Here is a 15,113-nt window from a genome sequence, read left to right as displayed (position 1 = left end):
TTCTTGTATGGGCATGTAAATGCCATGCAGCAATCCCCATCTACGTCAAATCCTCGCTATAGCCAGAACCCGTTGATATGGATGAAAATACTCGTAACGCACACGTACCCGTTAGAGTTTAAAAGCTCTCGTCGCTTGATTGTCAAAACTGTAATCAACTCATGTCAAAATCTCAAGTCGGTGGAGATCCAGACCAATCAACTATTTCTGTTGGATTTCGTGTCTCCATGTCCCGTTGGAATCCATATATTTAAATAGTGTCACTAATGAAAACGCAGTGAGGTCACCATCAGTATCAGATTGGTGCAGATTTGCCATCAGCCATCCCAAGATTCAGAAACTGATAATCCGTGGCTCTCCACCTACTGGAATCGGTCGCAGCTTTAAAAGCATGGAAACTCTCGACTTTTGAGAGTTGCATGAACGAAACTCAGATCTATGTGGGTGCAATCCCAGGAATGGACGCTGTACTTTGGTGGTCGCTGGTCCGTGGTAGTGAACACACGCTACGTAGTTTATATATAAGTGGGATCGAAGGTGAAGTCTCGTGCTATGAGTCTGGATGCTTCGAGCAACTTGAACGAATTCAGCTCCTAGATAGTCATGTGCCAACTGGATTTTTCGAGGTCTTGTCAAAGAGTGGTTCTAATGTACAAGTGCTGAACGTGGACGAAGTAGAAGGACTTGTCGCTGAAGGTACCATGATACAAACATTGATTGGGGACTTCTCATATGTCACAAAGCAAGCTAACGTCAACACCAAAGAGCTAGAGAACCTTTTAGCGTTGAAATCAAATTCTTTGGTTAAAGTAAGGCTATGCGGGGGACGAATGATACGGAATGGAGTATTTGAGCACGGTGACTTTGATTCTCTACGAACGCTACAGCTTCAAGATTTGGATGCTCTTGCTGGTGCTTCTTCGATAGAGTAGACCCGTTTGACAACCTAGCAGTATTAAACCTTCAAATCTCGAGTGTAAGCGAGAGCGACTACGGTATCATCCCAAACATTATGCCCCATCTCACGCACTTGGAACTCATTGCCTCAAACCAATTGTCTATGAGTACTGGACAAATGACGAAACTGGTCATCGATTTGCAATGTTTGACGCAACTTTATATGGGATGTGGGCTCGACACCACTTAAACATATCCATGCTATAGCTCTACGACCTCAAATATCACCACCTCTAAGATTGGAGGGTTCAGGAACACTATTGTTTTCTGGAGAGATTGGTGCGGGTTCAGCTGAAGGGTTGGGCGACATAGCTATGAAGTTGCGTGAAAGTCAATACGTGACGCTAGCAGTGCTACTGATGTTACTAGGGCCGTAGCTGAAGCCGTGTCGTAGTCTGTGCTGTCGGTACAGAGTAGTAAGAGCAAATTGAGGAAAATTGCGTTGAGGCGCAATTGTCCATTGCATTGTACAATATATTTGTACTAGATGAAGATATAGAGACCTGACACGTTAGAATCCACGCAAATATAGCACAATAGTAAACTTTTCATTTAATTCAACGCGTGGAAGGTTCCTCGCTTCAAGAACTTCAATTACAACTTCAAATTTGTCACATCTTCCACTCAAGCAAAGAAACTGGTCAAAAAGACTACTAGATGGCAGCCGCAGCAAGACAGCAGAGCACTGTAGCCTTCCAATTCTGTCCTGAATGGTAAGTCTCTTATATACTGATTCAGCTCAAAGCTTGAAATCTAACATCTTTTCTCATCAAATTCCGTCAGTCACAATCTGCTCTATCCAAGGGAGAACAGGCATAATAGAATACTCGAACTGGCATGTCGTAATTGCGATCACTTTGAAGAATCGCAGAATTCATTGGTGTATCGCCATATTGTTCAGCATTCAATGATGTACGTGTTGAACATTGGACGAGCTTGTGGAAGTTGTTAGGATGGGAGGATTGTTGTCAAGGATTTGATTGAGATGTAGCAGATGGATTCGCTGGTGTCTCAGTGTTGTCTCTTCTTGCTGTATGCATCAAACATACACTCCAAACACTGCAACATACCGTCCAACATCTAGCCTATCCCTCAGCACTAACAACTACTCTCCTACCACTCAATAGCGAACAATCACTCCAAAAAGTCGACCTGGCCCAAGACCCAACACTCCCACGCACCCGCTCCAGAATATGTCCCAGATGCGACAAGAACGAAGCAGTCTTCTTCCAATCCACATCCAAAATGGCCGATTCCATGGTACTATATTTCGCATGTGTGGACTGTGGGCATCGCTGGAAGGATACCGATATAGAAGAGGAAGCCAAACAGCGGGAGCAGAATGCTGAACAGGAACAGCAGGGCGAAGGTGCTGGTGGATTTCAATTTGGTCAGAATAGTAATAATGGGCAACAGCAAGCTGGGACACCTGAATTGAAGGATGACATCAAGGATGAAGTGGACTTGGAGGATGATGGGGACTTGTTTGGAGATCAGGGGCTTGCAAGTGGAGGTGGTGATGATACGCAAGAGTATATGGACGAAGACTTTTGAAGGAAAGGGTATTGCCTCCGTTGTATATAAGAAACTGCAAAAAACGTATCGTATTTGTATTTTGGCACTGATATATTAGATAGATTAACTCTAAACATTACTTGGTTTACATTTGATACCTGCAAAATGCTGTTTTATAAGATTACCACCATCTAGTTTTTCATTCCCTTCAAGCACTAGTCCATCCGTAGTAAGAACTCGGACAGAATATAGGCTACCACGTAGCAGCCTGCTATTATCGACAGCACAGTCCTCCATCTTTTCAGCCATGCAATCCACAAGTTCACATCAAGCCACTCTTGTATAGCTTCACGGCTACCACCACTCAGCCTTGCTTGCTGATCTTTACCTCCCAAGAGGTAATCTGAGACTACCGTCGTCACGTCAAACACCGTCTCGCTCAAATGGATGTATACCTAATGAAATACCAATGTAAGAAGTGTAGCTTCATCGATTCTTTGACAAAGTGATTGGGACATACCATAGAGCTGAAGAGGAAGTTCAGAAGAGGGTATTTGCCGAGTGCTGGATACACCAACACACTCTTTGCATCATCTCTCAACCATAGGTGAAGTTGGGAGAGATACGTCTCTAGCGTAATGCGTCCAAAGTACGCAAAGAGGGACAGATGGCTCCTCCTGAACACAGGGTATAGGTTTCGAATGGTGATGTATACCAAAATTGGTATGAACGACGTGTACTAGCGGAAAAAAGTCAGCACACGTCATGTCAAGATTACGTGCGTCTTGAACGAAGCCCTACTATACGTACTGGATGTATCTTGTTATACACCAACTTGTCGAAAGGCAAGAAAATGGCGACAATCCAAAGCAGTAGGACAAAGATGGATCCAGCCAGTACGCCGGGCTTCACCCATTGTGATTTGCTTGCTTCCAGTTGCCGTAGCTGTGCATCCACGTATGGATAGCACCATGCGCATAACATACCTGTTTGAGAGGGTAAAAAGTTCAGCATTTGGTCCAAATAGGAGAAGAGGGATGATTTCGTTACCCAATAGCGTAGAGTATCGATCAAGCCCACTTCTAAACATCCACTAATAACAGCGTGGGGCAGGTTAGAACGGGGCAAAAAAAGAAGCTGTGACATTTGAAGCATACCTCATCAAGAGATCCATTGTATGACAGTATCGGCAGAGGAGAGTCCGGCCCAAGTACTGAAAACACGATTCGACCAATTATGGGTATCTCATACAGGAATACAACGATCAATGTATAGATCCCGAGCTTCATTCCCATTAGATGTGGGATTGTATTCCAATCTCGTTTAATTGCCATGACAGCGTATACTGACAAGAACCAGAACTAGGGAAATGACAGTGAGTGAGTCGTCTGGAAGCCTGAGTTTCTAGTTGACTATAACGGGCTTACTGTATGCATTGCACATATGTAGTAGAGCATGTACTCATTGTTCATCACCATGCAAATCAGTATCACGTAAAAGTTGAGTCGGAAGAGCATTTTGGCCAGTCTGGGTTCAGAGCATGAGGGTCAGTCTTAAGACCTCCTCAGAGCGGGAGAACCAACAAACATTGGGACAGCAAATGACAATCAAACATAGTCGAGCCTGTTACCTTTTGATGGAGTAATCCTTCCGTATGTAAAAGAAGCTGAAGTTTCCAAATCCAGTCAGAAACACGTAACATGCGATGAACATCCGGATGGCGTTGTATGTTTCGCTGGCCTGAGAAACAAAAGGAATTGTTAACTTTCCGATCCTAGCTGCTCAAAGAGCCTAGAAAGAATTACTTTGAAGTAGTGGTACCTATAGAGTAAGCGAGTTAAATATCAGGCAATCACACGAATGAGACAGGAAACTTTGCAACATACATAAGAAAGCCGAGTTGCATCCAGCCCTTCCATTCTTCAGTCTGCTGCCGAGACAAGATCTGATCAGCATTCCTGTCTGAAGGGTTTGCTTCTACTCGCGTGTAGCACGCGATGGCAAATATTGTAATGTATATAAAGTAGAAGGTATCTCGAGAGTATTTCCTTTCTCCTGCTGGCAGGATGTGAATGTAGTCAAAGAGATAGATTGTGAAGAGGACCATCCCTGTGAGAGTTCGGGTTGTATCGTGGTGAGATCAGAGTCACGTAACGTGTAAAGGGTGTGTGTTTTGTTTGGCTAAAGTCCAGAGTGACATAAAGAGTTTGCAGTGAGGCTCAGGCAGAACATTACCTAGCAGGATCAATGACGGAATGATAATAGGATTCTCTGGTGCCTTTGGTTGTTGGTGTGGTTCCTCGCCTTCAACACTAGCAACAAGACCACCATTCGTCGAGCTTCCTGCGACACCTTCCTCCTCTTCAGCCGGACGAGTACCATTCAGAGGCACGTATTCGACAGCATTCGTTCCATTTTGTAATTTCCTTGATATTAGTGTCTTGTCCACTACCGCACAGACAAGCGATACAAATCCCAATGCCAGAAACAATTGATTAGATGTAGGGATGTTCCTTGAGACATGATTATCCACAGGAGCTGGCACATCCATTTGAAAACGTTCCGATCTGGCCGGTATGCGTCTGTCCCTTTCACGTGCGAATCAGTGCCTTTCCTTCACCTAACCGTAGCTTTGCAAATTGAATCAAAACTTGGCAGAGTGAATAACAGGTCAGGATTATAAGCTTACCTGTGATCTAAAGACTCCCAGAGCCAGTCACAATGTCTACAATGAACTACCGTTGGTCTGCCGTAAGTTCCAGGTGAAAAGTCTAAATCTGGAATTGGGTGTTGAGGAATTACGCAAATGGAACAAGAAGAGGAGAGGGGCAAGTGGAATGTTGGAGGATTGCATTTCGTTGTTTGATCATCGAGTTGGTGTCTCCTTATCCTAACCAGCTGTTTCACCGGTTGGATCATGAGGAATCATCAACATCAACAATGTCGCTTGCCGTCATTATTTTACACTTTAGACTCACACCTGATCCCTCTATTTCTAGTTCCTTGCCTCGATATTCGTCATACCGACCTTCATTCTCGCCATATTGGTGTTGCTCTCTGGATACCAAGTCAAGAGTATAGCACTAGCTACACTGACTGCTACTGGTAACTCGCTCTCAGTACTTGTAGCTCAGGCCGAAGGCTCGTATATGACTCTCACACCATGGGGCTATTGTCTCCTCTCTTCAAACGGTACGATAACACAAGATCCTATAACATATCATTTGAACTCACATCCCACCTCTTGGATCAGGTGTATTCACATGCAACAATGTCCAATTCAGTCAAGCCTTCAACTTTTCGGCTGCCTTGGACATACCTCAACAGCAAATACCAGTCCTGGGAGACTATCTTACACTGATTGCCAACCTCAAGGCATCAGGGTATAATGCAAACAACCCATTTGTCTTTACAGCCTTATTTGTGGGAGTTATAGCTTGGGGATTGGTGCTACTGGCTATTGTATTCGGGGCTACGTGCTTCAAGCGTGTGCTAGGAATCGGAGCTTTTCTCGCAGGTGTTGGAACGGCTGCCATGATTTGTGCTTCAGTGTGAGTTTTGAAGTACTCTGTATACTTATTTTTCGCGTTGAGCTAACGATTTGGAATCTAGCGCATCATACGTCACATACAGCACGATGCAAAAGCTATTCAATCAAGCCTCAAACGGGGCTTATACAATCTCAACAACTAATGGAACCATTATGTGTGTCGTCGCTAGCTGCCTCGGAGCTTTAGGTGGTATCATATTGATCCGAGCTGGTGTACTGGCATACAGGAGAAACCTCAAGGACTCGCAATATTATGAAAATTAGTTAGCATGCACACACAAACTTGTTCAGGATTTTTCTAATTGATTGTATTATATTTAAAAGCACAATAACATATTAAACGAGGATACTTAAAAGTCAAACGGTTTTGCGGTGAAGCTTGAAGTGTACTGCACTTCGCATTGACAGGGTCGCAGCTATGCAGCAAAAAGAACATGCATGAGACCTTGCAATTCAAGCAAATTCATGTTCCACTCACCAACACCATAACGACCCCTCCTCAAAAACGGATCATCACTAAACACAGCCCATTTCTTCGGGTCGTCTTCATTAACCAACTCAAACCGGTCAAAGTGTCGAACAATCGATGCAAGGAACACTACACCCTCTTGCCTAAGAATGAAACAATGGTTAACCAGATCACCTTACCACAATGAGCGAAACATACTTTGCCATATTAATCCCAAGACACTGTCTAGGCCCAGCATTGAAGTTCGGAAACACGAATGGGGATGGGTTGATGACACTTCCACTCGAATCAATCCATCGAGCGGGTTTCCATTCGAGGGCATCGGCACCCCAGAGTTCGGTTTGTCGGCCCATAATCCATGGTGAGTATTCGAGGTAGTCGCTGTGTGGAGGTGGGAGGACGGACTCAGTGAGCATTACATTGAATCGGTATAGGAGCGTTTTTTACCCCTTCATGACTTTGGTTCCACTAGGCAACACATCATCTTGGACTGCTTGTTTTCGTGCTGGAGAGATGGTTGAGACAGTCAGTAGTGGTGCTTTCAAACAATTGGCAGAACAATTTATTATTTACCAACAGGCACATCTAGAGAGTCGAGGAATTTCAATGTAAACATAAGCAAAAAAACAATTCACGCAACAGGATGACATACTCGAGTGTATACGCAATGTCTCCAAGAAGCAAGCCAAACAATACTTCAGCTCTTTGACCTTCTCGTATGTGATTTCCTCATCTCCAAGCACAGCCTGTACTTCATCCTGAAGCTTCTTGTACTCTGCCGGATGCTGAGACAAGCACCAGAAACACCACTTTTGGACAAAAAAGAGGATAAAGATGAGATCTAGTATGGCGAAGAGCGAGCTCGGAAACACGCTAACCGATAAGGTCTGAGCAGTAGTATCCCGACCTCCAACAACGAAATTTATAATGACATCTCGTAGGTACTCGTCTGAAAATGGAGTACCGTCCGCGTTGCTTGTTTCGAGGAAGAAGTCTAGCGAAAAAAAAGAGATGTGAATCACTTGACGAGCAAATCTCATTTCAATACGACATTGGTATACCAATTAAGTCCATTTTCTTGCTTGGATCGCGTGGATTTGCTCGTTTCTCAGCAACGATTTCGGCACTAAAGTTGTCTAGGAAGGTCTTGAATTCTTGGACCTGACACAAAAGACCGTATTAGTTCGATTGCTACTTAATGGATTCCGTCATAACCAGTACCTTCTCACGAGTCCCCGTTAAACCTCTCAGTGATACCCCATATAGGGTTGAAGGTCCTTTCAATGGTCACGGTCATTAAAGAATCAAACACTGTCATGAAGGGTACATTTGGGAGAGCTATTATGATAGACACAAGCATGTTAGAAAACGAGGAGTGCTGTGGTATAAATGATATGCTCACTGTAAACTCCATCTTGGATTGTTGCGGTCATCTTGAGCGCATCCACCGTCTTTCCACACCCCAACTGGCAAAACGCATCCAGAGTTCCACGTAACAGAAGGTCCTAAACAACCCGATGAAATTTGATGAGACAAACAATGGAAGACGTCCCATACTCATACCTGGAGATCGATAATGGCACCTTGATCACCTGCGGCTTGAAGATGTGAGAGTAGCAGTTTGGTCTCCTCCACAAACCCACTCATGAAATCTAAACAGAGGGTGATGTCGAAACGTGGCGTGATCTCGCACAGTGTAAATGTGTCTTACGAGTTTTAAAGTTGTTGACTGTAAAGATGTTGGCTAGAATTGTAAAGTTTTTGGAGGTGAATGCAGATTCTTCAGCACATGACAGGAGGTACTCACAAGCAACTTTTCTTTGTAGCCTCCATTCATCAAAGTTGGCAGAGAAGATGCCGTGCCTGCGACAACAGTGTTTGAGAGCCTGGTTTCGAACGACCTCTCCAACCAATAACGTACCCCAGCAATGGTCGAGCATTCACCATGGCAGCTTCACTCTAGATTGAGAATCTTCAGCTTGCCTGTTTCTTGGTCTGAAGGTACTCGACACAGCGCGTACCTTGGCATATATATACGGCTCTGACAAGATCCGTTGAAGGTCATTCACGTCGAAGCTAACAATAAAGTCCTTTCAGCTTTCGCGTTCTTCACACAATCCGCACATCATCGTATGCTCACTCATAGATAATGTTTCGACCAGGCACCGTAGCATATATGATCTTTCCGAATTGTTTGTACAGACCATACTGAAATTCTAATCTGTCCCCCAAATGAGCCGCCAAATCACTCAAGTTTCCAGTCAGTGCTTTTGATCCTGGTACTGTTATCAAATCAGGGCGCTTTCGTGTCCCGTACGCGTGGTCTCTGCAAAGATGTGGGGTGTGATAAGATGTGTGAGACACTATGGAAACGGTGAGGCTCTGTACGAGATGGCTTCGCTTTGAAAGCGCATTCAGCATAACAAAATATTGGTTTTTGGCATTGCAGATCCTTTGGTACTGACGTCTGCAACAGTGTCTTCCCAGCAATGACAGATTCGTGCTACTGTCATTCAGGTAAAATCATAAACATACCTATAGACATAGTAGAGAGCAGCAAGTCCGACCACCGTAGCGCCTCCTAACGCGGCGATGGTCGTGACAATGACCTTCAAGGCCGACGTATCCTCTTTCTTCGACATGTTGTGAACTTGATGGCAAAGATGTTCAAAAACAACAATGTGTTTCAACGAGGTGGGATCGCTTCTTGCTCAATTTGACGTGTCAACTTATTATATGATTATCGAAACAGCCCCTCGTCCTTGTACAGAAGATCTCAGCGCGTCGAAAGGCCGCATAAAGCGATTTGGTTTGCACGTGAATTGAAGTTGCCCTGGCCAGCTTGCAGAGTGGCGATTTGAAGAGCATAATAGCTTTTTCTTGGTTATATGGCACCGATTATGGCTACTGTGGAGCTTCCTACGAGCGATCGCATAGACACAAACGCAAATAAAATCAAATACAATATGTTGGACATCAATGAGATTTCAGTGGCAGTAGCAATTAGTAATTAGTTAGACTATACTGGATACGAAACAGCCTTTCTAGCTAGCCCCGAATAGAGATCGAGCATTCGTTCTCTCCACTCATAGATCGCATCACTTTTTTCAATGAGTTCGATGGGACTAGCACTCTTTGCCCACATGAAGAAACCAAACAAGACACTAAACGTGAAGCAACATGCGTGTTGGAGACTGAAACATAACGTATTGGAAAGCAAAACAAACGTACTAGTCAGCATAAGTCGGTTTTTCCCCACCCAAGAACTTATCAGTAGTCAAGGTCATCCGCAACGGATTTAAACTAGTCCTGAAGTCCTTGATGCTAGCATCACGTCCCGGTCCCGCGGGACACATGTCCTCCAACTTCCCAAACACAGCTTCCCGAGTCTCTCGAAAGTACGCCTGGTCCTTTTCAGCAATGCAGTTAAAGAAATCCATCATGATTGGTCCGTACATGAGCATAACACAGTTGTTTATAAACCAGTTGTCAATGAATTTGGCATATGTGCGACCGGAATCTCCGCCATACACTGAAGGGAGGTTTGGATAGGTTTTGTCCAGGTAGTCTGCGATTGCAAAGCTGTGGTTTACGGAGATTGGAAAGTGTTGTTAATAGGGCAAGTATGGTGAATTGTATACTTGATCTGCGATACTGAAAACATATCCTCAACATGTAACAACACTACCACATGAGAAAACTTCTGAGTGACCTTCTTGATCCAAACAGCATCTAAACCAAGCCAACCGCAGACCGGCTCCTTCAAACATACCTGTCATTCACGAAATGTCCGTCACCTTGGTTTGCGTCCACAATTACTGGAATCAACTTTTGTCCACTGAACGCAATGAGATCCTTGTCCGTGAAGAGACAGTCCACGGATTCAAACGGAATGCCTTGAAGATTAAAACAACATTAGATGAGAATAAGATAAGTTAAGCTTGAAAGCCTGTTTCGTACCTTTGTGGGAGAGTGCTAACTTGGTCATCCAACAATATGGCGAAAGCCTGCGATTTTCTTCGGCTGCTGCAAGGTCGTAAACGATTACTGGCTTCATAACAATGTTAGAATTTGGTCCCGGGCGTGAGATGTCGGTTTCACCGGTTTGTTTGATAGCAGGGTTGCAGGAATGTTAAATCACTTTGTGTTCAATTTAGCCCACGCTGCCTATTAAAGGTCCCCTGAAGGAGAAGCTACCCAAACTTCGAATGAAATATACGTTTGGAACGCGACGCAGAACCCAGTGTCTAAAAATAAAGTCTGTTATTTTTGAACTCGTTGGCATCGTAAATATCGTAAAAAAGCGTGTTCATCCCAGCATGTGCAAACCAATAATACTTCCAACACAGATGGTATCAATGAGAGTTAATATTAGTATTAAGTAGCTTATACGGGGTGAGAAACAGTCTGTCTCGCCATCCCTGAATAGAGATCCAGCATACGTTCCCTCCACTCATAGATCCGATCACCTTTTTCCACAAGCTCGATGGGGCTAGCACTCTTCCCCCACATGAAGAAGCTGAATAGCACACTATGTACCACGCAATTTACATTAGAGTCTTCATCAAACCACACAGCCCAAAAACACACACGTACTAGTCAGCATATATCGGCCTCTCACCACCCAAAAACTTGACCCCCTCATTCGCCAACGTCATCCTAACCGGATTCAAACTCTCTCTAAACTTTTCGATACTAGCGTCCCGTTGTGGTCCAGCCGGACACATGTCCTCCAGCTTGCCATACCGTGCTTCTCGAGACTGTCGGTAGTACGCCTTGTCCTTTTCAGCGACACATTCGTACAGATCCATCATTAAGGGCCCGTATATGAGCATGATGCAGTTGGCTTTAAACCAGTTGTCGATGAATTTGGCGTATGCGCGACCGGATGCACCGCCATAGAATTCTGGGAGGTCTGGGTATGTCTTGTCGAGGTAGTCAGCGATTGCCCAGCTGGATGGAATGAAAGAGATTGAGATGGAGGATTTGAAGGTTGGCTTAACGAGTAAGATGCAGTATCTGGATGAATCTTCAACAGAGTGAAAGCAGACATTAAGAAAGTGCAATGACTTTGCAGTTGCACGATACACGAACCATCCAAACAGCATTCCTCCTATTCCAACACATACCTATCATTCACGAAATGCCCCTCTCCTTGGTTTGCGTCCACAAGAACAGGAACCAGCTTTTGTCCACTGAATGCAATGCGATCTTTATCCGTAAACCTCCAGGGCACAGCTTCATACGGAAGACCTATCACATGGAATCCAAGTTATAATAGGTAGCTGTGAGCTTGGGACCTTGTATCATACCTTTGTGAGCTAACGCGAATCGAACTCTCCAACAGTATGGCGAGAGCCGTCTGGATTCATCGGCAGCTGCCAAGTCGTAGAATATTAAGGGCTTCATGGTGGAAATAAAGTCAGGATGCGAGTATGAGGTCAGTTCCAAGAGGTGTAAGATGGATGTCCTTGTTTGTTGGTGAGTGTGTTTTGAACGGTTTCAGATGATGCTTACATTGGTTCCTAGTCAATAGCGGACGTGCATCCGCCACAGATTACGCGTCATGCACTTTCAGAACGCGACACAATACACTTACTATGCTGTAAACTGTCCGGCTTCGCAATTGCGTGCATCTTATGGTCATAGGATTAACACCCAGCAAAGAATCACACAAACTCTCTATGCGATCGCTCATTCATCCTTTACCTAGCAATTCAACCTTATATTCAAACATACTTTCAAGACTCACACTTGTTTACAACGGCACTAATCAAATTTCTCAAACGAACAAAAATCTCTTGCGATTTTTACATCATTTCCCTTCATAGATAACGTAGCAGCCATGTTTGCTTCAGAGCTCTGCGACCTTGAAATGAACACCTCCCTTCATAGATAATGTAGCAGCAACATCATAACGACCCTTCCTCAACAATGGATCTTCGTTCCATACAGCCCATTTGGCTTTCTCGTCCTCCTTGACAAGTTCCAGATCAAACTTGCGAGCAATGGTTGCCAAGAAGACGACACCTTCTTGTTGAGCCCTGCGTATCGAAAGGATTACAGTTAGGTCTCCTCCTAACGCATTGCAGCATATCACAGAGAATCCTACATGTTCATTCCAAGACAAATTCGAGGACCAGCATTGAACTATACGTAAAAGTAACCCTGTTAGAACTCGAGATCTTAAAAGAGACAAACTTGCTAACACATACCTGTGGGAATTGGAACTGGTTGGGCTTGATTACAGATCCATTCTTGTCAATCCACCTTTCCGGTTTCCATTCATGCGCATCAGCACCCCACAATTCAGTCTCACGAGCCATGATCCAGGAACTCCATTCAATAAAGTCACCCTTGTAGACTTTGGTTCCGGATGGCAATACATCGTCCTTGACAGCTTGCTTTCGGCCCGTAGGAACATCTATTAGAGGTAAATCAGCTCTGTGTGCTACCAAAAGGATCTTTGTTTTCAGACACTCACTGGCATGTAAACGCAAACTCTCCATAAAGACAGCCAAACAATACTTCAAGTCCTTCAACTGGTCGTAAGTAAGCACGTCTCCAGACCATACTTGGTTGATTTCAGCTCGTAGTTTGGCAAACTCTTTCGGGTTTTGAGCTAGACGCCAGAATGTCCATGACAAGGTTTGTGCGGTAGTGTCTAGTCGAAGTAGATTGGTGCGTAAACAATGAGTTGTGTCTACGTGAGTCTTTTTGTCATTTACCTCGTCCAGCCAAAATAAAGTTCACAACCACATCTCGAAAGTATTCATCAGACAATGGAGAGCCGTCTTCGTTCGAGTTTTCCATGAAAAAGTCTATGATTGAAAGAGATTAGCGCTGGATACGGAGATATCAGAATCACACAAGAAAAAACAGAAGAGATCGCATTTGCCTATAGACATCATCAACCAACGAGACAAACCACCATACCGAGTAGATCCATCCTCATATTCGAAACCTTACGTCCGGCAGCCTTGTTTGCACGCTTCTCTTTGACTACTTCAGCAGCGAAATCGTCAAGATACTTCTTCCATTCTTGCATCTATGGAAAGAGTTCCATTGTCGACTGAGAATGGCGAAAAAAGCGGCAATCTTTACGGCCATAAGTACCTTGCTATAAGTTCCATTCAAACGATCAGTAATTGGCCAAAAAGCCTTGACATTTCGTCGCACAGTGAATTCATTCAAGCTGTCGAACGCGTTCATGAATTCAACATTTGGCATGCGGTAGATTCCGTCGTGGACTTCACCGCGCATCTTCATGGCGCCGACAGTCTTGCCTATAAGCAAAAGATCATGTAAGAAGCTTAATTTGGTACAAAACGACATGTCCTGAGGTTTCTGGAACCAAAGTTGCTCGAGTCCATGTACTTTCAACATATTGTCTGCTATTCGTTTTTTCGTGTCTAATTCAAAACGTACCCATGCTCAGCAATGCAAACGAATCCAGCGTAGACCTCAACAGCAAATCTAAAAAAGTAGCGGCCTGAGACCTCGTCCGCATTATCGGCTGAAGATGCGCACTAACTTTAAATACCTTGCAAATCCACAATAGCTTTCTGCTGAGCAGCGTTCTGGATATGTTCGACCAGAAGTACAGATTCATCTGAGAACATTGCCATAAAGTTGTTCCTGAAGTTTTGGACTTTGGAGAAGAAGGTTAAGCATACTTATTCCACTCCTCAAACGACTGCGAGTGAGATGTACCTGTAAAGATGTTGGCTAAAGACGAAAAAAGGAGCGTAAATACACATGTAATGCCAGAGAAACGCACCACACTCAATACCTGCAGTCTTCCTTTGAATCCTCCACTCTTCAGCATCACTTGCAAATATCCCATGCCCAAGGAATTCGGCAGAGTTCTTCACCAAAGGACCCTAGCCAAAAAAACTAAATCACCGAAATATTGTATACAAACGAGAACTCACACACCTTGATATAGTTATACGGATCCGACAATACATGCGCCAAATCTCTCATATCATAGTTGAAGATAATAGACCTGTTTGGCTGGGTGCCGTAAAAGATCTTGCCATACCTATAACAACATCGCAATGATGAGCTGTCAGTCAACCATGTAACTCTGCATTGCGGATCACAACCACCAGAATGATCCAGAGATACTAACATACTTTTCAAACAATTCATAACGCCATTCCAAACGATCACCGATATGAGCAGCGAATTGACCAATGTTTCCGAGTAGTGGTTTGGCTCCTTCCAAGTTTGGCAGGTCGGTACGGCGACGAGAGCCCCAAGCGTGATCTCTACAATGGTATGAGATATGCTGGGTGAGTTTGTTATTGGTTTTGAATGTGATCGTGTGGTGAACATCAATGTTGTGAATTTACAAACGAAGATGTCACAGGAAAGCAGCACGGAGATCAACAACATCAGATCAATGATGTAGATACAGAAAAGCTATCTTTGCTTCCCTCGTTGCAGATGCTTCGCTCCAAGGGTGAAAATTTAAGACAATTGGAGCAATCTGTTACCTGTAAGTCCAGTACAGAGCACCGATTCCGACAGCGATAGCACCAGCTCCAATCGCAGCAACAGTAGCGACTTGCTTCAACTGATCGTTTGGCTTGCTTTGGGCCATGTCTGGATATGATC

At 44.2% G+C, this 15,113-nt stretch overlaps 4 protein-coding genes across 4 annotated transcripts; 2 read left to right on the top strand and 2 right to left on the bottom strand.

Moving 5' to 3' along the window:
• Window positions 1-1,614: 1,614 nt before the first annotated feature.
• SmJEL517_g02538 (uncharacterized protein) lies at window positions 1,615-2,511 on the top strand (the record flags this gene model as incomplete). Its single annotated transcript, XM_031168466.1, has 2 exons — window positions 1,615-1,670; window positions 2,085-2,511. 2 exons carry the CDS (start codon window positions 1,615-1,617, stop codon window positions 2,509-2,511), a joined length of 483 nt encoding a protein of 160 aa, XP_031025457.1.
• A 2,682-nt stretch (window positions 2,512-5,193) lies between these two features.
• Window positions 5,194-6,286, top strand: SmJEL517_g02537 (uncharacterized protein; the record flags this gene model as incomplete). The annotated part of the gene is made up of 4 exons (XM_031168465.1): window positions 5,194-5,223; window positions 5,472-5,664; window positions 5,726-6,023; window positions 6,085-6,286. 4 exons carry the CDS (start codon window positions 5,194-5,196, stop codon window positions 6,284-6,286), a joined length of 723 nt encoding a protein of 240 aa, XP_031025454.1.
• Window positions 6,287-6,379: 93 nt separating this feature from the next.
• Window positions 6,380-9,133, bottom strand: SmJEL517_g02536 (uncharacterized protein; the record flags this gene model as incomplete). The annotated part of the gene is made up of 16 exons (XM_031168464.1): window positions 6,380-6,438; window positions 6,501-6,634; window positions 6,690-6,872; window positions 6,939-6,996; window positions 7,065-7,076; window positions 7,144-7,300; window positions 7,370-7,485; window positions 7,553-7,617; window positions 7,721-7,829; window positions 7,894-7,996; window positions 8,055-8,143; window positions 8,203-8,354; window positions 8,413-8,450; window positions 8,513-8,567; window positions 8,632-8,817; window positions 9,027-9,133. The coding sequence occupies 16 exons, from the start codon at window positions 9,131-9,133 to the stop codon at window positions 6,380-6,382; spliced, it is 1,623 nt and encodes a 540-aa protein (XP_031025455.1).
• Window positions 9,134-12,345: 3,212 nt separating this feature from the next.
• SmJEL517_g02535 (uncharacterized protein) lies at window positions 12,346-15,099 on the bottom strand (the record flags this gene model as incomplete). Its single annotated transcript, XM_031168463.1, has 14 exons — window positions 12,346-12,535; window positions 12,604-12,641; window positions 12,707-12,915; window positions 12,976-13,155; window positions 13,220-13,312; window positions 13,428-13,539; window positions 13,608-13,777; window positions 13,920-13,967; window positions 14,035-14,142; window positions 14,205-14,219; window positions 14,284-14,374; window positions 14,430-14,535; window positions 14,630-14,764; window positions 14,993-15,099. 14 exons carry the CDS (start codon window positions 15,097-15,099, stop codon window positions 12,346-12,348), a joined length of 1,602 nt encoding a protein of 533 aa, XP_031025452.1.
• Window positions 15,100-15,113: the final 14 nt, after the last annotated feature.

The sequence above is a fragment of the Synchytrium microbalum genome (assembly GCF_006535985.1).
Source record: "Synchytrium microbalum strain JEL517 chromosome Unknown SmJEL517_scf0011, whole genome shotgun sequence".
NCBI classification, from domain to species: domain Eukaryota; kingdom Fungi; phylum Chytridiomycota; class Chytridiomycetes; order Synchytriales; family Synchytriaceae; genus Synchytrium; species Synchytrium microbalum.
This window is presented reverse-complemented; position numbering and strand designations above follow the sequence as displayed.